The sequence below is a fragment of the Salvia hispanica genome, chromosome 6 (genome assembly GCF_023119035.1).
Source record: "Salvia hispanica cultivar TCC Black 2014 chromosome 6, UniMelb_Shisp_WGS_1.0, whole genome shotgun sequence".
NCBI lineage: Eukaryota > Viridiplantae > Streptophyta > Magnoliopsida > Lamiales > Lamiaceae > Salvia > Salvia hispanica.
In genome coordinates, this window is record NC_062970.1 from 34,507,226 (window position 1) to 34,530,994 (window position 23,769).

The 23,769-nt window shown below is 36.1% G+C and overlaps 4 protein-coding genes across 5 annotated transcripts; 1 reads left to right on the top strand and 3 right to left on the bottom strand.

The window, feature by feature from the left end:
* Positions 1-994: 994 nt before the first annotated feature.
* LOC125196564 (shaggy-related protein kinase zeta) lies at positions 995-5,277 on the bottom strand. Of its 2 annotated transcripts, none has more exons than XM_048095126.1 (12): positions 5,065-5,277; positions 4,087-4,179; positions 3,784-3,843; positions 3,435-3,707; positions 3,268-3,342; positions 3,086-3,142; positions 2,251-2,391; positions 2,114-2,164; positions 1,925-2,020; positions 1,760-1,843; positions 1,565-1,666; positions 995-1,469 (listed from the first exon to the last, which is right to left on the bottom strand). In XM_048095126.1, the coding sequence occupies exons 1-12, from the start codon at positions 5,218-5,220 to the stop codon at positions 1,368-1,370; spliced, it is 1,290 nt and encodes a 429-aa protein (XP_047951083.1). In that variant the 5' UTR covers positions 5,221-5,277; the 3' UTR covers positions 995-1,367. The 2 variants fall into 2 exon arrangements, with proteins under 2 accessions (XP_047951083.1, XP_047951084.1); XM_048095127.1 differs by lacking the exon at positions 5,065-5,277 and adding an exon at positions 4,845-4,989.
* A 1,396-nt stretch (positions 5,278-6,673) lies between these two features.
* LOC125196565 (50S ribosomal protein L1) lies at positions 6,674-11,257 on the bottom strand. The gene is made up of 10 exons (XM_048095128.1): positions 10,559-11,257; positions 9,559-9,636; positions 9,171-9,212; positions 8,988-9,093; positions 8,578-8,642; positions 8,456-8,494; positions 8,276-8,380; positions 8,077-8,164; positions 7,286-7,332; positions 6,674-6,982 (listed from the first exon to the last, which is right to left on the bottom strand). The coding sequence occupies exons 1-10, from the start codon at positions 11,192-11,194 to the stop codon at positions 6,905-6,907; spliced, it is 1,284 nt and encodes a 427-aa protein (XP_047951085.1). The 5' UTR covers positions 11,195-11,257; the 3' UTR covers positions 6,674-6,904.
* Positions 11,258-11,605: 348 nt separating this feature from the next.
* On the top strand, positions 11,606-14,284 carry LOC125194503 (receptor homology region, transmembrane domain- and RING domain-containing protein 1). Its single transcript, XM_048092756.1, has 4 exons — positions 11,606-11,826; positions 11,918-12,148; positions 13,132-13,518; positions 13,832-14,284. Exons 1-4 carry the CDS (start codon positions 11,712-11,714, stop codon positions 13,933-13,935), a joined length of 837 nt encoding a protein of 278 aa, XP_047948713.1. The 5' UTR covers positions 11,606-11,711; the 3' UTR covers positions 13,936-14,284.
* Positions 14,285-14,553: 269 nt separating this feature from the next.
* Positions 14,554-17,726, bottom strand: LOC125194502. Its single transcript, XM_048092755.1, has 3 exons — positions 17,510-17,726; positions 14,777-16,520; positions 14,554-14,691 (listed from the first exon to the last, which is right to left on the bottom strand). Exons 2-3 carry the CDS (start codon positions 16,505-16,507, stop codon positions 14,662-14,664), a joined length of 1,761 nt encoding a protein of 586 aa, XP_047948712.1. The 5' UTR covers positions 16,508-16,520; positions 17,510-17,726; the 3' UTR covers positions 14,554-14,661.
* Between the last annotated feature and the right edge of the window lie 6,043 nt (positions 17,727-23,769).

Below are 23,769 nucleotides of genomic sequence, written 5' to 3' on the forward strand. Positions count from 1 at the left end.
GCCTACTCTATTTTTATTTTAGTGTACCATTAGATATGGTATTATTAGTCATTATTCAAATACAACTCAGAAAATAAAAGTAGTAAATGCTAATACAATACTCCACATTCTCAAACCTAATTTTGTTTAATTGAGGTTGATACGTCATAGATGTTCAAATACTGTTTCCTCTCGTGAATCTCACTTTATTTTACAGGCTGTAATGTGTATATATGCACTAACCAAATTTATCACTAATATAATACTTCCTCCGTCCCTGATTAAGAGTCACACTTTGACCGGGCACGAGCTATAAAAAATGTGAAGAAAAGTTGGTTGAAAAAGTTAGTGAAATGTGGGATCCATTTTTTATATTGGTTTTATAATAAAATGTGAGTGAATTGAGTTAGTGGAATGGAGACCTACTTGCTATTTTGTGGTAAAAATGAAGTGTGACTCTTAATTGGGGACGGACCGAAATGAAAAAATGTGACTCTTAATCGGGGACGAAGGAAGTAACTACAAACCAATACAGGTTCAAAAATCTTGATTATATAAATCGTGCATATTTTACGAAAATACTCCCTTTGTCCCATTAAAAATGAAACGTTTTCCTTTTTTTATTATCCTATTAAAAATGAAACGTTTTTCTTTTTTGATTGTCCCATTAAAAATGAAACGTTTCTTAAAATATAAACAATTCTATCTTTTTCATCTCTTTTACTTTTATCTCTCTTCATTAACTCACAAAACAACACTACATAAAATCTCGTGCCGATTTCCAAATGTTGCATTTTAAGTGGGACGGAGGGAGTACATTTTATAATGTAAAGATAAATGCATCCATTCAAGACAACTATAGACCATAACAAATGTCAAAGATCCAAGTTGCTTCAATTCCTCACACGATATTGAACCAATAAAACTAGAGAATCTCCTATAGTTTTAACTTCAATATCATTTTTTTAGAATTTATAGCTAGCCACGGCTTCTTTAAATGTAAAGAGTAAAACAGTAGCTTCAAAATAAGGCTTTTAAGAATTTGACAAGTTACAGGTTGTCAAGGGAGGAAAACAGAACATGAACTGAAAACATACAGAAATAAACTTAAAATCCTGCTGCTAAGACTAATACCAACACAGCCATATTTGCTTCCTACATATCATAATCTTGGGTTTAAACCAAAATGGATGTACAGAAGAGACGAAACTCGTTTAGCTACAACGAACATTAGACGCACCGACAAAGTAGTCAATATGTGCATGTATTCAGTATATATTACTGGGAGACCTCAAAAACCACCAACTTAGGACTTGACAACATCACCAAGAGATCATTTAGCTACTCATCCATCAAATGATCACACATACCGTCTCATTTGATTTGGATCACGTCCCAGCAGGATTAGGAACGGGAAAATTCAGACCAGCTTGCCGCCTGATATGCTCTGGTATCAACTTGTTCATCAATTCAGGTGAAGCTCCATTCAACTATGGATTCAAGAGAATCCGAGGTTAAATAAGAAATAATGGGAAAGAAGAGTAAGGAGAAGAAAAGAAACAAGAAAATAGAAAGGGAAACATACTTCCTGTTTAAAGTTGAAGAGAGGAGGAAAAGAGCGACCATTTGGGAGGCGGGCATTGGGCTCCCGGAGCTCATCAAAGAAAGGATGGGCACATGCTTCTAGCTGCACAGAGAAATATAAAATTCTTTAATCTGTTACTAAAGATTTTCGGCTTATGAATTTAGAATCCAGAGGCGCCATATAAGTCACACTTACAGCTGTGCATCGAAGATTTGGAGAGTACTGTAGTAGCCTAGAAGCAAGGTCAATGGCCTCCGGAGGCATCCGTTTATGGAAAACCTGGAAAAATAATTTGTCAATCAGTTATAAAGGAAACTTTTTGCCCATACCAGAAACAGCTTAAAAGCAACAAACACAAACCTTGTGCCAAGGATGGGCCTTAATCTGGGGGAACCTAAAATCGGTGTAATTTGGATTCATGCATCGGATTTCTTCTCGGGTTGGAGTACCAAGTACCTATATGAGAAAGTTGTATGATGGAGTTATAGAGCTATGTCATTACTCTTATTTATGATCCGTCAAATGTAATAAAGTGATGTTAAAACACACCTTGATAATCTCTACAAGTTGATCCACTGCATTTTCTCCTGGAAAGAGAGGCTGAAACAGAGAATGGTTTAGTTTCCGTAAATAGAGCATAAGAAGAAATTTTACTCCTTATGCACGACAACAGATATGACACAAACCTGGCCCAAAAGAAGCTCAGCAAGGACACAACCAGCTGACCAGATATCAATTGATGACGTATACTCAGTTGCACCAAATATAAGTTCAGGGGCACGATAATAACGAGAGCAAATGTAGGATATATTGGCTTCACCCTTCACCTGATCATCAATAACTTACAGGATCAGGAAGATGGAATTCGTGACACCAATGGCATCAACAGCTTAAAAACGTTTGAAATTGAAAATAACGCTCATAACAATAACGCGAGGCATGTAGATGTCGATAAACGTACCACATCCAACAGTATGTTAGTTATCCTCAAAAAGGGGATCAACTTTGTGTATGTGTATGTGTATGTGTATGTGTGTTATGTATTGTACTTATGTCAACCTCTTATTTGTTAGAAGACCAGAAAACAACCTAATATGTCCCTAGTAAACAAATGTGGACCACATAGTAAACAAAGTGAGAAAATATGATCTTGCTTTCTGAGGGAACATTCGAATCTCCATTTGGTGAACGTAGTGGTCAACTTAAGCTGGTTTGTACTCGTGCTTTCGATCTATAACAAATGAACAATTTCTTCCTAGTGCATTTTCTTGTTCTATTTTTATGGCTTATATCTAAAGATTTAGCCCCTCTCTCCGAATACCTGGAACACCTCACAAGATCATTATTTGTACCATCTTTCAGATATTTTGTTTAGTTTTGGAACCCAAATGTGGCGTTTTGCAACTTAACAAGCACATACAACCAACAAGATAACATTATAAGATTCATCCACCCATTGAAGTCTGCAAACTTTATGAATATAGCAGTTTGAAGATCAATCAACAAAATTAAGTGACTTACAAGAACTTTAGCACTTCCAAAATCACATATCTTGACCTGGTGAGTTAGCGGATCAACCTGCAATGTAAACACAAGCACACTCTATCACTTCCATATACCAAAATAAAGGTTAACCTGATCAAGGACACCATACATGATGAAGATTTCAAGTATAGAAGAAAAAGAAATCTACAGCAGCTCACCAATATATTTTGAGGCTTTATATCCCTGTGGGAAACCCCAGCAACTGAATGCATATATCCTAACCCCCTAAATAACTGAAACAAATGTAGAAATTTTTAGGTTACAGAGAATTGAAAAGTAAATGTTTTCTGAGAAACGACAAAACACAAACGAGATAAACCAATACCTGATAGGTATACAGTTTGACAAAAATCAGCGGCATCCTTTGATTAGAATTGGTGTAGTGCTTTAGGACCTTGTACATAGTTTCAGGGACATAATCCATGACCAAATTAAGGAAAAGCTCATCTCTGGTGGTTGTGGAAAAGAAACAGTGCTTAAGAGAAATCACGTTTGCATGATCCATCAGCCGCATTAACTGCAGTTCACGATTTTTATACCGCTTATCCTGCAGGACCTTTTTTATGGCCACCGTTTCTCCAGTTTCCAAGCATTTTGCCTGCCGAAAAATAGCTGGACTTGATTAACAAATATGCCTCAACATGACCACATTTTTTTGTCATGTAAAAACTCACCTGAAAAACTATTCCAAATGATCCTGTTCCCACAACACGCTCTGCCATGTAACTAATTGTCTGCACAAAGCATCAAAGTCAGTTGTTTCCTTGTCCCTTGATTCCTTCCCTTTACAGGATGATCGATGCAAGTAACAGACTACTTAGAAACATCACACAACCAATCAACTAGTGGTTCCATCCAGTACCAAATCGTATCTAGGATAGGAAACATGAGCTATTTATTCTTAAGACATCAAATCTTTCCTAATAGTTAAAAGGTCGCAGTAAATGAAATCTCCAGAAAAAGGACTCTACACCTACCCGTTTGGGCTCGCCATTTTTCCCTCCAATAGTAGTTGAAATGATGTGACCGGTGAGTGGATCGTTCCCCTCCACCATCGGCCCTGCCATCTCCTGCAACACAAATCAAGCCAGCGTCTTAATAATTCAACAGAAACGAATATCGACAGGCAATGACCAAATTTGTTTGTACTTTATACCACCTCAAATTATGAACGCACTAATTGGGGAAAAAGATAAATGAATTGGAGCATCATAACGTGCCTAGGGAAAAAAGGAATAAGGAATGCAAACCCAACAAGGATCTAAAGAGATATTCTAATCTTAGAACCGAGAAAAGCACTGTCTGATACCAACTATAGCTTTAAAGAAAGCATCACATGCCACAAAACTTGAGAAGGAAAGAAACAGAAAATTATTATTCTTATGCAAAACAAGCCGCCAGAAACCAGAACAAGCAACTTGTAGCTCACATAATTAAGTCTTCATTCGCAGTCAAAGAAAAGCTATTAGAGTTGAAATGAGGAACAAATACTTCAAAATAAGTTTCCCTTCGAAATTGAGTACAACAAGACCGCAAAAACCTAAAGTTCACACCAGTACCAATTATTTAGCATTTACATTGTGTAAAAATACATAAGCAAAAAACAAAGAACAAATCGACGGAGTGGATACTTCTCACCAACTACAGAGCCAGAGAGGACAATTGCAACATCTATTTTTCAATACTATGACAGATAAAAAGCTAAAAGCACAAGAAGGAAAAAATCCTGACTCACACACACTCAGCTCAGCTGAATCGCTGAATTGTAGAAGCAAAAACACCGCAAACTATCAGATCGCCGCAGAAACACTTGCTCCGATCGATTAAGAAGTGAAGATCGAGAACGAAGTGAAGCTACTAAGCTAGATCGAGCTGGAAAATAGAGCTAGCTAGGGTTTCTCGAATCCATACAGCAACAAAAAATGGTGAGTGGTGGTAGAGTGAAGCGTTGATACCTTGTCGGTGTCCATATTACGGGTAGCGGCGGGAGGAAGCTTCACGGCGGCGGGAGGATGAAGAGGAGCTTGGTCAATAACATTATTATGATGATAATGATGGTCGGGTGGTGGATTATGGTGATGTTGCTCAGGCCCCAGCGGCAACGACGCCATGTGATCTCTCTCTCCTCTTTCTCTCTCTCTCTCTCTCCACCTTTCAATTCTTATTTATTGTTTTTCGCTTTTTCTTTTTCTTTTTCCTCCTTATTTGAATCGGACTTATACTGTGTTTATCCACTTGTTTCATTTTAATTTTGGAAATTTTAACGGATATGTGAAATATACATATTAATATTCCATTTATTTCAAATTTTGACATGATTTAGGGTTTAATTAATTAGATTTATATTTTCTAACTAACTATTGTGACTTGATGCGTATTTCAACACAGACTTTTATGATATGTGAACAACTCAACAAACACATGCCCTAGTTTGTGTATAAATTATTGGTCAGTAGTCAAAATCCAGGGCAAATTAATTTAATAACGCGATTGATTAACATGAATTAATCAAACTTGTCGAAATTTCAATACAATGATTATAATTAGAACACTTATTCGGGGTTGGTTATAAAGAAAAAACATGACAAAAAAATCAAGAATATTAATAAATCATTTAAGAAATTCTTGTGTCATACGTTTGACTCGACTAAAACAATTTACTAGTAATATGCAAATACTTTCTAGTCTACTTTTTTGTAGGGTATAAATACGACTGGCTGTACTTGTAATGTACCAGAAAATAATACACAAATAATGGATGGACATTATGAAAATGTCACAAGACGACAAAAATGGTGGGGAGAGATCCATGGTGGCGTGGGGCCGTGCTTATTTTGGATGAAAGATTTTTATTTATTAATTAATGTGGGCTCAATTACATAGACCGCAAACGACTTGGATGTATCCAAATGTTACTGCAATAATGTAGAATCGTTAAAGTTGTCAAATTTGATTAAATCATTTGATTAAAGCAGATAGCATGCCATGACAGGAAAATTATAAAAGGGATTATTAATCATTAAGGGGAAATTTTCAAAGCTTGGAAATTTTCATCATTATTGTCACACCGCTAGCTAGCCACGAGACGAGGGACCCATATAAATTATAATAATTTGAGCAGCCTAATTATTGTGAATGAGTAGTGCATCAATATGTATTATGTATCCTTAATTGTGGCAGCTAATATAAAAAATAGAAATAATTTGGTACTCCTATAAGTTATTTAAAAGCTAATACTACTATCTTAGAAACAGACCATACTTTTCATACCGAAGAATAGTATCCTTTATTACTTTCTAAAACAGTCTGCACTGCATTAGGAATCTAAAATCTTATGTGAAATTGGTACAATTCAACTACAGATAATGACATTTTTAATATAAAAATATTGGCTTAAATTCACGTAAATCTTTGATTGGCAACAATAACGATCAAGGGTATGATGTTTGAAAACCAAATAAAACTATTGAGCAAATATTATGTCATTTCAAGTAATCATAGTCAAGAGAAAACAAAGAGATTAAATAATAGTATAATCTGTACCCTATTCTTGACAAAACAACATACTGTAACACCAAGCTACTTATTTCTTATTTCCGAATTTATAAAAATCTAAGAAAATGTTCAAAGTTGATGGACAATTCATAAACTTGCCTGTCAAACTTGGCAAACGGTAAAATCAAGTAGTTGGTGTAACATTCTATACCCTAACCTTGCAATGCAAGGATGTAAAAACAGAACAAAATGCCTTTAGCTACAACAAAAGCTTTGGTTAACTTGGATCCATGCACCTACTCACTTCACTTGCGTTTTGCTGAACTGGTCTGCAGCCATAGACAACGATTGAATTGAAATGGGATACGAGCGACCCATCTGCACATTCCGCCAAGATGTTCGATCAGGTTATGTAAAAGAGATCAAAATTGGAATGAGCAATTAGGTTGCTTTGGTTCAGTAGTTTTTCTTGGCAGAACTCAGCAAAGGAACCGAATACTATTTTAAGCTTTGGCATGCCCCTCCTAGGGGCCGTGTTGGTAGTCTTGTGTTTCAGAAACTCCATCCAAACACCAAGAATTTGAAGTAAAGCTTTTGACACTATGATTTTTAGGTTTTGTGATAAGTACAATTTTAGTTATTACTATTAAATGTAGCAAGCAGATAAGAATGTGGGCTTACGGTGCTGGCAATGTGGAAGGTGTCTACATACCCAGCGAATTTGGAGCCTGCAAACACAATGACACAAAACTTGATTAAGAACTATGAAGAATAATATGCCCTCTTAACGCGTACCAATAGCATTCTTTCAAATCTAAAGCTGAACAGCAGAACTAGCTAAAGATTCACTGCATAAATGGACTTCTAAGTTTTAATCACAGTAAGGCTACTAGCAACAAGGCCATTGTCTATCAGATAAGGAGTATAATTCAAATTTTAATTCTTGGAACTGGCCTTTCCCCAAGTATAAGTATGACGTATCTTTACTCGTAAAACCAAACCTTTTTCTTGGTTTGGGAGGGAGGAGGTGATACAGCATGCAGGTGCAGAAGCCACTAAGCTCGTCTATTGCATTTCGGTTTCAGACCATTAAGCTCGAGTGTGATGTAATATGAGTGAGGTTTTCAGGTATCATAAAATACATGCTCCTTATAATGACATATATGCAACCTAAACCAGTTATCTCTAGGTTCTTAAAGGGGCTCATTTTCAGTCACTCAAGAAACAATTATATTCAGTGTAATATGAAACCATTTCCATGTGAACTTGGTCACTGCATTAAAAGTGCAAGGACAAGTTTTTAGGAAAAAATATTTTTACACACCTTTTGAACAAACTGGAGATTTATCAGTTTTCAGAGTCATGTGTATACGGACATCTTCGATTCAAATTAAAGCCCAAAACATCCTCAATTATATCATGACAAAAATAGCCACAAATGAAATACCAAATGCTCATGAAGTCAAACTCACTCTTTTTTAAACCGGCAGGCTTTGCGAGCAAAAGAGCATGTACAAAAGCTCCAATGTTTTCTTTCAAACTATTTTCTGGAAATTTAACCTGAAAATGAAGGTTATAAGCAACAACAAGAATTAGAGAGATATCATATGGGGAAATGTGTTGAAAAAGAATATAATTGTAAGAGTAAAAGTGATGAAAAAATAACCATACCTTCCCTAGGGGCACATGTACTATTGCAGTTTTGTCTTTCTCGAAAGGAACACTCTCCTTTGCCTCTTTGACAGCCCGAGATATGTTATTGGTTAGAGTACCTTTCTGCACTTAAGATCATTGTGAGACATGATTGATTACCAGCTACACGTAAAATGACAAGATGCACATTGAACTTACCTTGGTATCTGGCATTAATTTCTTCAGATATTTTGCTATCTACATTTATATGACAATAAGATTCAGACTTTAGATAATAGTAGGTGCTAACAAAACATTTTTTATAAATATAAAATCTATACCTTTTTCAAATGCTTGATCATGGGTGGAGTAGCAATACACTTGTCGAAATCCATTTTTATTTTTCCTGCATGAACCAAAACATCAATTGTAACCTACTTTTGAAATAAAAACATCATTTCATAAGAGTAACAACAATAAATCATCAAAATTTTGACTGATTACAGGAAAGTTCAATGGACCAAAACAACAATTTTCATAATAAAAATTTTCTAGTTAGATCTCACTGTACACATCTTTATCTTCAGTTGTTTTTTTTTTTTTTTTTTGAGGGGGGGGGGTTGATCTGCATCATATTTGGACTAAGAGCAGAGATATAGCCCATAATGTCAGAAAATCTGCGTCAAGTGCTGACTGGTTGCATGCTTATTGCATATGTTCAATTAAGTACTCAGAAAGAATTTATAGTCACCAGCAACAATGCTCTCCACCAGCTCTGGGCCGCCGACAACATCAGCTCCAGCCTCTCGGGCTTCATCCGCAGATGCACCTTCTGCAAATACAGCCACCCTATATGTCTGATGAGGATCAAATTCATTAGCCACAAGAACTATAGAAGCAAGAACACGACAAATGAACATAGAATATGTTGTACCTTGCCAGCACCATGTGGAAGGCGCACTGAACCATCCAGCTTCTGCAATTTACAATAGAAGGAGTTTAAAGATCATGTTCTATTACATATAGAACTAGTAGAATATGACTACTAAACCATGCTTTTTGTGACAAAATATAATAGGAGATTTTCAGATGACATCATAACAATAGTTACAATAGCAAGATTCTGTTTTACACATACATCATTAATAGCAAAATAATACGGAGTACTATGTTTTTAAGTTTATCAAATAACTTTTCCCCTTTGCACTTTGAAAAGTACCAAACCTAAAAGATGATCTTGAACATCATGCATCTTGACCATGATATTGCATGTGCCACTATCCTTGGAACAAGTAAATACAGGAAAAGAGCGACTCACATACCAAATCGGTTCGAACCAAGTCGCGGGTCATTCTTACATGTGCTTCTAAAGTTTCTTCAAAAGTTTTCCTAGCATTCGCCTGTACCATTGTTAAAACGTATCACATAAAATCAGAATTAGCACTAATAGATTGAAAGGAAAAGAAAAGAGGAAAAAAAAATTAAGCATTATATATAATGTGTAAACATTTTAATAAGAATACTTGGACGAATACTAAATATGAAAAGGATTTATTAGACTGACAGTTATAATATGAAAAATCTGGAGTAAGAAACTTATTTCACATACTCAAACATTGGAGACATGAATTTATCAGGTACAAGGTCTAGCGAGATTGGCAAAATTAATTTGGACCAGAGTAACTTATTATAAAATTTTGTTGATTGAAGGAAACTCGCGAAACTTATTTTAACCAGAGAACAGTTATGTAAGGTACTTACACTAGATCAACCCTCAAAATCATTGATCTCAGACAATGTGGCCATGATGAAACGGATATTATCTCCATAACTTATAATAGTACTTACAAAATAATTTAGCTACCTGTCAGATTTAGGATCAACAGTCTTCTCATCGTGGAAACAACCCAATGAAAAGAAAACAGTATACTTAGCTCCAAACATCAGCTTCTTGTCAACTATAGAACATGAACATGAAACTCAAACTGATTCTTCATAGCTACATTCTACTAACATGAACTATGAAAGCACAAAACATGATTCGACAATAACATTATACACTAGGAGCTCCAAACCAAATAATTCTTCTAACAATCATAATCCTCATAACAAATTGAGGGCATCAAGTATCTCCAACTAAATCGTTATCAAATTATTTTCCTCATAGAGGCAATAGATCACATTCTTCTTTAACAAAGCACTATCAAATTCATAACTTTGTCAAATGGTGAAACGCCACAAGTTGAAACATCAATTGAAGTGGCTCAACAAATCAATACAACATAGCACGCAAACAAACCACAAAAAGGTGTAAAAACCGACCTTTACAAGGCGAATAGCCTCCTTGACATCATAGACCGTCTTGGCCTTCTCCTCAGTTTTCTTATCAGCATTCTCCACCCTAATCAACTGTGGAAAGGGCAAGTTGACCTCCTCCCTCACCTCCATTCCACCATACCTCAAACCTCCCCTCCTCCTAAACTCATCAATCCTCCTCCTCTCGATCTCCATCTCCTCAAACCTACCCCCCTTCACCTCCTCCCCCACATTTTCCCGATCCTCAGGCAGCGGGGCAACACGGGCAGCGTAGGAGACAGGGGAAATCGTCGGCCCATCCTTCATATACCGCATTTCATCCCGGCTCCACGACCGCCTCTCCGCATTCGGCATTTCCCTCTCTTCCTGGCCTTCTGAGTGACGGAGTGGCCTTCCTGGTATGTATTCCGGCTGAGCATCCTCGGGCGGTGGAGCTTGGGGTTTGGCGGGATAGGATACGGGTTGAATAGGAACTGGATTTCGGAAGTTTGCGTTAGGTTGGGAGCTAGGTTGTGGTTCGGGGGGAGGGGTCGGCTGGGGCTCGGAGGAGAAATGGCGGCGGAGGAGAGTCGCGATGTGGCAAGGCGGCGGCGGATTTTGGAGGCGGTAGCCGCGGGAGAGTAGGGGTTTATAGGCCGCCATTTTTGGGGGTGAAGAGGTTTTTTCTTTGGGAGTGCAGTCGCAGAGAAATGGCCAAAGGGAATGGGGTTTTAGCCAAGGGTTTCTTTTTAATTTTCAATTTACCATTTTACCTATTTACTTTACTACTATTTCAATTACCATTCTACTGATTTTCTCACTTTTCAGTATCTTCTCATTTAAATCATCAGTTATGGAGTACAGTATAAATTATTTTCATCGAAGATTAACGAAAAATTCATCGCATTATTTCAAGAATTTATAAACGAGAGTTCGGTTTATGTATAAACCGAAAGTTTCAATTTTTAGATTTGTACATTTCGAAAGAAAAGTTATTTGAAGGGGTATCTAATTTAATCTAATCCTTCCCCAAAAAATACCATTACTGGAGTAATATTTGTTGAAGCAACAAAAAAAAAAAAAAAACTTAGTTGAGGCCTTTCTGCATGAATAAAAACAGGGGCACAAAATCAACAGCACAAAACAATCCCTTTTTTATTCATCAACAACGGATTATCAAATGAGCAAATTCTTCATGTTCACACTTCTTCTCTGCTTCTTAACCGATCCAATTTTCTCAATCGTCCAGCTCAGTTCCATCTCCACTTCGTTCCCGGACACTCCCGCCAGATTCAGTAGCTACTCTACTTCGAATTTATCGATTCTCTAATTTCTCTGTTGCTATCGATTTTTTCATCCTTTTCCAATTCGAATCTGTGACTGCAGCTGCAGGTCTGAACGGCAGCGCAATCTGCGGCGGTTTGTGGGTGGCTGAGCCGCTCGACGCCTGCTCGCCGCTCCTCGATGAAGTCGAAGACGGCCGTGATGAGAATGCGAATATTGTTCTGATTGTGAGGGGAAATTGCGCGTTTGACGAGAAGATCAGAAATGCGCAGGAAGCTGGGTTCCGCGCCGCCATCATATACGATGATAAGCTCAACCACAACCTCATCTCAAGTCAGTTATTATTATTATTATGAGAATTTTCAAGCTGAAGAAGTTAAACTCTTATGAAATTGGAATTCCGTTGCTTGTTGAAGTTATTGTAGGAATTGGTTCTTATTTAAGTTATAACTGCCTACACTGCCAAACACTTAAACAAGACGGTTATTCAATATAGGGTAATCAATGACTACAAAGGGGATTAGAACTTTGGATATTTTTAAGCCCTTGTGAGTTTCTACAATTTGAGCTAACTTGCTTTATCCATATCCTATTTGAAAAAGGTGGGATGGAAAAATCCCAGTGATCAAGATAAAAATACTGAATCATGTATATTATCACCCTTTAAGAGTACATGGGCCCATACCATTGATAAATGATCATTGAGTCATGTTAAATAAAAAAAAATCCTCTTCAGTAAAAAGTGGCCATCTCTACGCACGACAGAAGAAGGTTAAACAGGCCTCTCAGTTGTTAGCTCTTCTTGTTTGTGGATAAAAAGCTTATAGCATTGTTATTTAGCTTCATAGAACAAGTATAAGATGTAGAACTTTCACTTGATTTTAGGAGTATTTTGTCCTTTCGTATGGTTAAGCAATGTTATTTTGATAAGTATGGATAAACTAAGTGGTGTTCGGTGAATGTTCCATTGTCCTCTGATGTACACAATGTAGTCGACATTGCAGTTACCTATCATATAGCAAGCTAGCAATTTAATACTTTGCTGATAGTGATAAGATATTCTAAAGTTTAAACCGTAAGGTTTAGAGAAAATATCCTGTTGCTCCTAAATATTATCTTGCCATGACTTTATGGTGGTTTGTGCATGCAATAGTTGTAAGTTGAATGATTTTCTCTATTCTGTCAGTCCGATGTTTCTTTGCGATTTATTCCACTGGTGGTTGTCTTTTCTTTTCCTACTGGCCCTGCTTTGCAAGGGCAAATGCATCTTTCTCCATTTCAGGCTCACTCTAGTTTTGTTCCACTTGGTGAAACAGTGATGGGAAACCATGAAGGACTGTGGATATATGCTGTATTTGTGTCGAACACAGCAGGGGAGACCCTCAGAGAGAATGCTCGAGGAGTGGGAGGCGAATGCTGCATCATCTCACTTGTTGATGAAACTGCCTGGACGGTTCTGGTTATATCATTTATTTCACTCCTTGCTGTAATATGTCTCCTGGTTTCAATTTGCTTCACGGTCAATCAGTGGAGGAATCATCAAGAGACAAGGACTACTGCTGTTGATGATAATGTTGTGGATATGCTCCCTAGAATAACATTCGGCTCCGTGAATCTGTCCACTCCCATAGGAGAGACATGTACAATCTGTCTCGAGGACTACAAACATGGGGAAAGCCTGAAAATTCTTCCTTGCCGACATGGTAAGTTCTTGCTTGTGACTTATATATACGTTTACAACGTCCTAAGTTGGATAGTATCTTCAAAGTTTTAAAATATAATTGTTGCAGCCAAAGAACTCTATCCGTTGCAAAATCATTTAACTGCCCTTGTATTTGCTGCACATATCATACATGCTAAAGGTCTGTAGAAGTTGGAAGAGGAGATAAAAAAGGAAACTCAACTTTGTTCTTAAAAAAATGTCTCATTTTTGGGAGACATTATCTTCATTGTCTTTCTCCTACCTTTGTTCGCGCTTCTCATGGCTGTATTAATGGATTTGAGTTATATTTGCAGGTTTCCACTCGAGCTGTGTAGATTCATGGTTGACAAAGTGTGCTGCATTCTGTCCAGTCTGTAAGCATGATGTAAGAACTAGAATGACTTCATCAATCAAGTGAGCAACCTACCGTACCGGACCTTATATGCAGTCTGCTCAGCTCTCGTTCTTGGCATGCCAACGATGGTCTTGAAAGTGCACGGAGGACGTACTAGTTTTCTCCTCTAGTCAAGATCAACACGAGAAAACTTGATACACTAAAAGATTGATATAAGCAGAGAAGGGGAACTGTTTAGATAGAACGACTGCATAAAGGAGCAAATGCCTATTGCTGCGAGCGGTGGGAATGTGTCTTGGAAACAAGTAAGCAACAATGGATGCTTTGCTTTTCTTTTTTCTTTCTGACTGTATATGATGGGATGTTCAAGACAGTATAAATATTTGTTGTATAAAGTAGTCATTTTTCGTAATTTGTATCTCCTTTCCTTACGTATTTTTGTCTAAACTATATGCTTCTTTGTTCATTCAAATTAGAAAAGATACAGTATATCATCACAATATTTGATATGGTTTTAATAACACAAAACACAACACGATGACATGAATTCAGCTAGGGCAATACAAATGGGAAAAGGCTTTCATCATTTATTTTGCAAATAACCTCGAGTTTCTTTGTACACATATTATATATACCAGTATAATTAACACAAGAATATGTTTTAGTTGGACTGCATTTACATGACAGAAAATGGGAGATTAAAGCTGCATTTTTAACAGAGAGAACATAAGTATACGGGGTCGCGCCCTTGTCGTGTTGACATCTACACGGCTACCAGAAGGGCATTTCTCAAGCTTCGGGTATAGTTGTCAACGATTCCTGAAACAACAGAGACAAACGTAAACACACAAATGTAGTTCTTGAAAAAAATTCCAGATCATGTAAAACAACAACCGAAACCAACCTCGGAGTAATGCATGTGACGACGCTGCACCTTCGTCGTCTTGACAATAGTTTCCCACTTCATATCATTTGCAGGTGCCTTGAAACAGTTGTTCTCCGCTGCACCACAATACGGGCGCAGAGGCGAGTTCTTCATGTTCATGGAAGGCAATGTCCGCCACAGCCAGGAATCAGAAGGAGATTTAGGCAGAGGAGGTGGAGCAGGAAGTCCGGAGTGATTCTGTTGAGAGTTATACAAAGTCACTGCTAGATGATCTTTATTTGTCGAATCCATGCTAAAATCTCGATTTTCTCCAAAATCTAGAGGCTTCTCCTTTCGTTGATTTGCAGTAGACTTGGCGTTTGGTAGGAACTGTGCATCTTCATCCACAGTATGCAACTTCTTCAAATCTTCGTGAGGCAAATCTTCTTCTAACAAGTTGGGAGTAAACGGCCTCAAATTTGGTGATTCCACCTTATGTACTGTATCTACATAGACGGTTTTCTCTGCAACAGGATCTATTGAACTCGCCTGATCTGAGCTTCCACGATCGTGCAAAAACTCCTCAAAGGTTTTCAAACCCTTTTTATGCGTAACTCCTTCGTGAACTGAACTAGCTTCTTTCCATTCATGTGATGGCATAGGTGCATCACTGTATGCTGAAGTAACCTTATCCTCATGTTCAGCTTTGTTTACCTCATTTTCCGTCTCAGAGTAAGAACCAGACGACGAAGATCTAGGACGTCTTCTATTAGCAGGGGATGCTGGCACTCGAGTCCTCACGCTCATTGAAGGAACTGGGCTTAAGCGACCAAGTGAACTCTTCAAGCAAAAACGGGGCAGCAAACCACACACTGAAGGCATATTTGCTTGCTGGTCATACTCATCATCACTCTCTTCTTCTTCCTCATTCTCATGGTAATGTGAATACTTCTTCGCAAAACTAGGCCCGTAGCGAAGTGAAGGCTTACTAGATTGGTTTGCTGTTTTCTTCGGTTGCTGCTGCTGCTGCTGCTGTACTTGCACGGCTTGCTTCTTGGGCGCATGAGGGGTCTCCGAAGCCATCGCTTTCGCTGCAGGTAGGAACCTATCCATCATGAACTCGCGATCTTGTGGATCAGTCGAGAATCGATCAGAAGGTTTCACATCTAGATCTTCTCCTCCACTTAAGCCGCTCATGCTACAATTCAAGAAAGAGTATTCTGTCCGCGAGAGTGTGTCCCGTGCATCAACATAGGCTTCGTTGCTATCCTCAGAGTCAGAACCCTCCTCCTCCTTTGTTGTATCTTTGCTGCTCTCGACGTTCTTCATATTTTCATCACAAGACCGAGAGTCGGAAGAAACAGGGACATCTTGTTTCTTCTCTTCACTAGTACATGGTGCATCAACAGCTTGGGTCTTGATGCCAGTAGTTCTCCGAGAAACAACATGAGAATTGCGCTGTCTAGCCTTCGGGTGTCTCCCAGGAGGAAGCATTGGGACGATGGGAGGCTTTCCAGAACATCTAGTTTCTGATTTCGTCTCCTCCTTAGGTTGTCCAGGGGAATGCTCCCATAGAAATGGCACGGCTCCGGGATTCGTAATAGGACCAGATTTCAGCTCTGATCTGTAAGTAGGAAGCTGAGGCCTGACTTGATAGGAATAGCTGTCTCGTTTCTGAGAGGTCAAAGATGGTGGTGGGTGTCGCCTCACGGATAACAATGGTTGGTCGAAATTCAGCTGCGCGTCCTCCATCAGATTCTTCAGCAGCATCAACTCCTACTATCTGCATCAGAGATCTCATTCGCATCAGCATCAACAGCAGCAGAGTTCAAGAAACTATACTCCTACACTCCACCATTCCACGCTAAAAGTTTACAACAAAAACGCGTATAGCAAGCCAAAGAACATAAAAGTTGCTACCATCACAAACAGCTTTGATGAAATTTCCCACATAAGTCCCACATTCCCTTCACCACTCACCAACCCTCAATCAAATGAAGACTCCGCACCGGCACTCTAAAAATACATTAAGCTATGTTCCATACGAGAAGATGCTACAGTTCTAAATATTCGAGAGTGTAAGACGCTCCGTGTACAACATTGGAAATAAACAAACACTAACCATGAATGGATTATCCAATGTGCGATGTAACAGTACATATGAATCACAATAGTGGCTCATAAGCATTATAAATATCAAACTTGCAAGTGGCATATCTACTTGAAGCTTATCTCACATATTCCACAGCAAAATTACTTTAGTACTATGAGATGAAATTGAAAACAATTTGTGAACAATACAAACAACCAAACTGATTTGCCGCTTTCTAAAAGGTGATTCAAGATATCTAGAAAACCACATTCCAATTGCAGCAGCAACATCATTTTGGTAGAAAATTCTGATTGTATATCCATATTGAAATTGATGGATTAAAGCAGCTACCTCTTCTTGGTCTTTTTCGTTTTAACTCATTAAATATTGATCAAAGAAGAATTAACAAAACGAAGCATGTCTACATCTCTGACTTTTCCGATTCGACTATAATACTTGCAATTCCTTCAACACAGTCAGTGGAATCATGCGGTAAACAGAAACTCAAAACACAATTTTGAATCTTCAAAAGCTTAAGTGAAAATTTAAAAAATTTCAGGGATCAAACTTCTTGATAAAGATAAATACATCAAAAAATGTTAAAAATCATAACTTGATCAAAATCAGCTAATGAAGCCAAAAGAAATGGCAAATCATAAGATTTTAGAGAAAAATCACACCTTTTTTCCGAAGAAAGCTGAAAAATCTTGATTCTTGACTGTTTTACTAGGCTGAATTCTTGATGTAATAATACACTAGAGCCCGTTTTGGTATATATTTATTGATGAAAGCTGCAAAACACCGGCAGCAATAACTTCAGACACAGATATGTGAGAGGGAGAGTAGAGGGGAGGCGAGGCGAGGCGAGGCGAGGAGATAGTAAACCAGTAAATGCAATATAATAATGGTTGTATGGTAAATAAAATTAAGAATGTAAAAGTTAGTTATATGATGCATAAAATTAAAAAAATTACTCGACTATAATAATTGATGGACTTTGCCTTTGGTCTACTGTGTTTTGGATCATGTGATTACATTTATGAGTTTGGGGAGACTTAATGTCATACCATCCATCATTCAATTATTCATTTGAGTTTATATTCTTGGAAATTGAGTCACATTTGAATATTTTATGACAACTTGCATATAGTCAAATACTCCCTCCGTCCCCTCCCTCCGTCCCCTATTAGGAGTCACTCTTTGACCGAACACAGATTTTAAGAAATGTAAAGAAAAGTTGGTTGAAAAAGTTAGTGGAATGTGGGACCCATTTTTTTATATTGGTTTTATAATAAAATGTGAGTGAATTGAGTTAGTGGAATGTGGGACCTACTTACTATTTATGGTAAAAATGAAGTGTGATTCTTAATTGGGGACGGACCGAAATGGAAAAGTGTGACTCTTAATGGGGGACGGAGGAGTATTATTCACCGTTATGGAATAAAGTGTGGCGCTACCTTACCGGTGCATGAGAATAAGATAAGCGCGTAATAAGTGTATCTATTGACCGGCTGTGGCAAAATATGACCAATTTAAATTTCATCCATATTTTCAAAAATATTAGTATTAAAATTTGGCAGTAATTCAGTATTAAAATGATGAAAAATAACACTATTCCATTGATAATCCTAGTTACACATTCTTGGATCAGTTCTTTGGCATTGATTTGTTTTCCTTCTACCAATTATTGTATGGATCAGTGCTTGGTGGTGTGGCCATTGTGGAAACGATATCCTCATTGTTGCAAGTTCCCTTAAATTGTTTTTGCTAGTTATTTGCTTTCCTAATTAGAATAAATAGAAGGAATTAAGGAAAGTTGTTGATAAATATTACTCCAGTAATTAACTTTGATTGTTTTCTTTCTATTAATTAGGATTTCTTTTAATATAAAATATATAAATGAAATTTTTTGGACTGATATTCATTGGCATTGCTTTATTTTCTTTCTACCAAGCAAGCTTACTGTAGTATTAACTTCCTGCTTCCAATTATAATATTTACGAAGGGGAATATATAAAAGAGCACTCAATTATCACACTCTAAATATTACTCCCTCTATTCATTTAAGATGTCCATATTCTGAGTGACACAAGATTTTAGGAGAATTGTTAAGTGAACTAAATAAAGAAAAAAAAATAATTGAATATTTTATTAATTAGAAAGAAGGAAAAAATTTATTTCTAAATATAAAAAGTGGAGTGCGCGGAAGGAGTACTGGTTACTTAGCACTCAAACAAGGAGAATTAAACTACCACAAAAGGGCAAAAATACCTATGGTTTGGATCTAGTGCACTTTGTTTTGTTGCTTTATAAATTTAAGTTCCCTATTTGTGGTTTGAGCATTTATCTTTTACTTAAAAAAAAAGAAGCAAATATGTCTAAATTCGCAAGTGTATCCCCAAACACAATTACGTTTGTTTCATCAAATATTGTTTGTGGCCAAAAAACATGTAGTTTAAAATCAATTACACGAAGTCATATAATATGAATGTTTGATATTAACACAAAAAATTGAAATTGATAAATAAATAAAAAAAGCTAAAAATGGTACAAATAGGATTCAAAACCTAAATAAAACAGTTATAAATTTAAAAAGGTTAGATGCATGGTTTCGAATTTTAAAATGATGGTTTTCAATCATTAATATCTCTCCGATTATTCGCAAGTATTGAAATGATTGATCGAGTGGTCCTAAATGAATTTGGTGTAGCAAATGAATTTATCGTACGTTTCAATTCATATGTTGATTAAAAAATATGACGTGTAAACTTAATTAGTAAGGTGAATCTCCAGTAGAAAGATCAAATTAAGATGGGAATATAATTGGTACTAGTACTATTTTTTCTGGATAGACAATTTATTTTGACAAAAATAAAAAATTAGTACGTGAATGCGAATCTGAGGTGGCATTGAGGTAACGTAATAATTTAGGTGGATTGCCTTTAATTGAATATTAGCTAGCATATTTTTATGTCCACCCAAATGCTTGAATTATTAGCTCATTTTTTTAAAACGGGTTTCGATTATAATAATATAAATGTGAGTATTTGAACCTACTTATAATTTATGTACGTCACAGTATTTTGAAATCTATTTGTGGTAACAAGCAATATCTTGTTGTATGTATTAAATTTATTTAATGTTATTAAAAGAAAAACAACTTTTGCACATCTTATGAACCATCAATCTTGATTTCACGGCGGAATTATTACGAAATTTTAATCTCTAAACCACGTGGTTTTGTAGTGGTTTTATCAAACTTTTAATTTTACTTTTTCAAATTTCCAACTTTCTTTATAATTCATGATAATGATATATGATGGCGTTGAATTTATCATATGCCTTTCATTGTCTCCACTTAAAACTTGAATGATTTGCTTTGATGGCATTAAGATTTCACTTTCATCAATTTGATTGGAACATTTGGGAATTTTTTTTGTCCTAACATAGAATCAATGCCAAGTTGCATTCATTTTTTACTTTTTTAGACAACTTGTCCTTTGTTTTTACTTTCTTTCAGATATGGAAATAATTTCTGAGATCATAACTGTGATGATAATAACTACACCTACAATATTTGAAGTTTCATAATGAAATAAGTGTATTAGGTATAGGTAATTACAAACGGCTATCAACGTTACACTTAAAAATATGTTGATTTTTTTACTAAGATAACATGACACCTTTTTCCGACATTTATTACTAAATATAGTACATAATTAAAATAACTTAAAACTGATAATATGTTGAAGATATATTGCCCTTGAGTAAAGTCCCATTCTATCGCTTTCGAACTTTACACTTCACTTTAATATTTGAATTACGCGTAATAGTGACGATGAAATTGAAATGTACACTTACTTATCTATTATCTCAAAATAAATAATTCATCGACCTAGTGGAATGAAATTTTGACATATATCTCGACTACTATTATACAACGAATTAAATTATATTCGATTCTTTATGGGTAAATGTTTTTTTTCATGTGAAGCTATTAAATGGTGGTGGGTTCACAAGGCAAAATATATATTCTCAAAAAGTTCACTTTATTGAGCCATTAATTTGGGTTGCAAGTGCAGGGCCATATGTGTTTGCTGTTATGCACCCCAAAACTCACGATACTCTCTCTCCCCCGCTTTTTTTGCCCTTTTAGTAGTAATTGCTTTGCCATTCTGAGCTTTACAAGCAATCAATAAAGCTTATGCAACTACTATCTGAAAACAAAAAATCATCAAATCACACACACAGACACCGCACATCATTAATTCTAAGTGCAAAGGGACATATCTCAATTCCAAAACCCATCTTTTCAAAATCATAAAACGATATTAATTTGACATGTGTTTCGATGTTGTCGGCGACACTAAACTTATACACACAATATGCCCTTAATACAGAGTTTCGTAGAGGAATTATAAGGTACGTAAATTATTAATAAAATAATAAATCAAACTTTGCTTTTTATGAATAAATAACATTTTTAATGTATTAATTATAATCAAATTAAATATATAAATCGAAATAAACAACGTTAAGCTTATTTAAACGATAATAATGCTCACATATGAATTTGTAGCATATCAATCCTTGAGTTTAATAATTAGTATCCACATAAATGTAATTTACAATTAAACACTCTATACCTCATTCATTTTGTTTTGTCTATTTAATTCAAGCTGCATGTTCAGCCCACCTTTAATTAGGGTTTAGTTTAATCAGACACTTAACACTGGTTTCAGTAGTTGCATCAAATCAAAAAAATTATTTCAGCAATAAAATTCATAGCCGCCCCTAACACTATTTTTTGGTCAAATAGTAGAAATGAAAAAATTATGTCACTTTCTAATAAGTTAGGAATGAGAAATTCCCGTACGGATGTCAATGTAACCCGCAACTCGTGGACTGACCTAAATAGCCCGCTAAATTTATAGGATTAGAACTGAAAATTTCTAGCCCGATAAAATTACAGCATGATTAGCCCATACCCGATTAACCTGCAACCTGATAGGGCCAGGTGACTCGACTTATTTTAACACAAGTGATACCCGCAAGTGTACGGGGTTAGTGTAGCAATTAGCAAGCAAGAGTATCGTATCCCACAGAGACAAATTCGTATCAACTTAACTACCACGAACAAACGTTGACTACTATCTAGAAAATCGGGAAAAGTTTGGTTTTTTATTCTAACACTAATAAAAGCATATAATAAGCAAATAAACAAGTAAAAGCAAATAAACACGGGGTGAAAAGATAATATGGAGAAAATTGTAGAACTCAAGGATCCGATGCACAATTCCAAGCTCTTATCCAATCAAATTGTCTTACCTTTTGGTGTCTCTAGAGTTACTAAGTCGACCACAATTATAGATTAAACCCCCTCCCGAGGTGAGAAACCTGTAGATTAGGTGCTAGGATTGAAGTCCCTTTCTAATCCTAAAACCCCTAACTCCCAAAAGCTCGATTAGGTCAAAGACCTCACTCAAAACCTCAACTCTCCCGTGTTTTATTGCATCAAGGTGTGAATTATTCTTATTTCCAGATTAATTATTTCATCTCCCGATTAATCTAATTAATCCTACACAATCAAGTGGTGATCAAGCAATTGAAAGGAATAAACCCAAGAATAATCAAATAACTACAAGAGCAATGTAAGAACAAAATTAATTGGATAAAAACTATGAAATCAATGCATCATCACCAAGAATTCTATAAAAAGATGTTTAGCTACTCATGTTCTTCACAAAAACCATGTTTGAAACAAAGAATTCAATGAAAGACATAAGACATGGATACTAAGAACTCCTGTGGAATGAATCTAGGAATAAAGTCTTCAATCTTCCGATCTAGAGTCTTCAATCTTCAATTCTCTCTCTCGAAGTGTTCTTGGAGGTGTGTGAGTGTGATAGAGGCGGTCAGTGTTGAATCCCCCTTAACCCTAGCCTTTTTCCTCTTTTTCTTTTCTCAAAAATCGTGTTTTCTGCAAAATAATTCGCCAAAACAGTGCACCTGGCCGCGTGAAGATTTTTGACCCCTTTCTGACTCTTTCGGCGCAAAATTACAGTACCCGACCGAGTGAATTTACAGTGTAATAATTCACCCGGCCGCGTGTAAGTTTCTAGACAACGCATTGTTCTTGTAACGGCCATAACTTCTTCTACCAAACTCCGATTGAGGCGTGCAAGATACCCACACGAAGCTCTTTCAAAGACGAAGAGATTGATATGAATTAGAGGCTGATTGGACTTCAAAATCTCCAGTAAAAATTGTCTCAAACCAAGGCTATTGCACCTCCACATATTTTTATACCTTTTTCTACACATTCTTAACAAAATGGTCAATATACCAACATAATAGAGAAGTAGTATAAACACGTCCAATAATAGACAAAATATGACCAGTTCATACAAAACCACCCTCTAAAACCATGTAAAATCCAAGTATGTCACCAGGCCCGAAAACCTGATAAAATTCTATCGTTCTATTTGTTTTGCTCATAATTAGACACTTCATTAATTATTTTATAATGTCTTAGATAACTTAAAAAATATCTTTAAATTTTATATATTAAATATATGAATTATATATTAAATTTTTATTAACATAATAATAGATAAATAAATTAGAAACATTAAATTCACTAAAAAAATATTTAAATTTCTAAGATATACTTTAAAATTACTTAATGTTTATGTTTTATTTTGCACAAATCTCAAATATCAGGATTTGATCATATTTATGTTTGAGTGTAAGCATATATTTCAAATTTATCATAATTAAATATTTTATATTTTATATTTTATAAATATAACTAATTTTTATCATTGTTCATTGGCTTGATCGCATGTTAATTTTATCGGTAACAACCCGATTACCCGTTGGGCTAGCCCAAAACCCAAGCTTTTAGGGTTAGGATTGAACTTCTATAACCCAAAAAAAC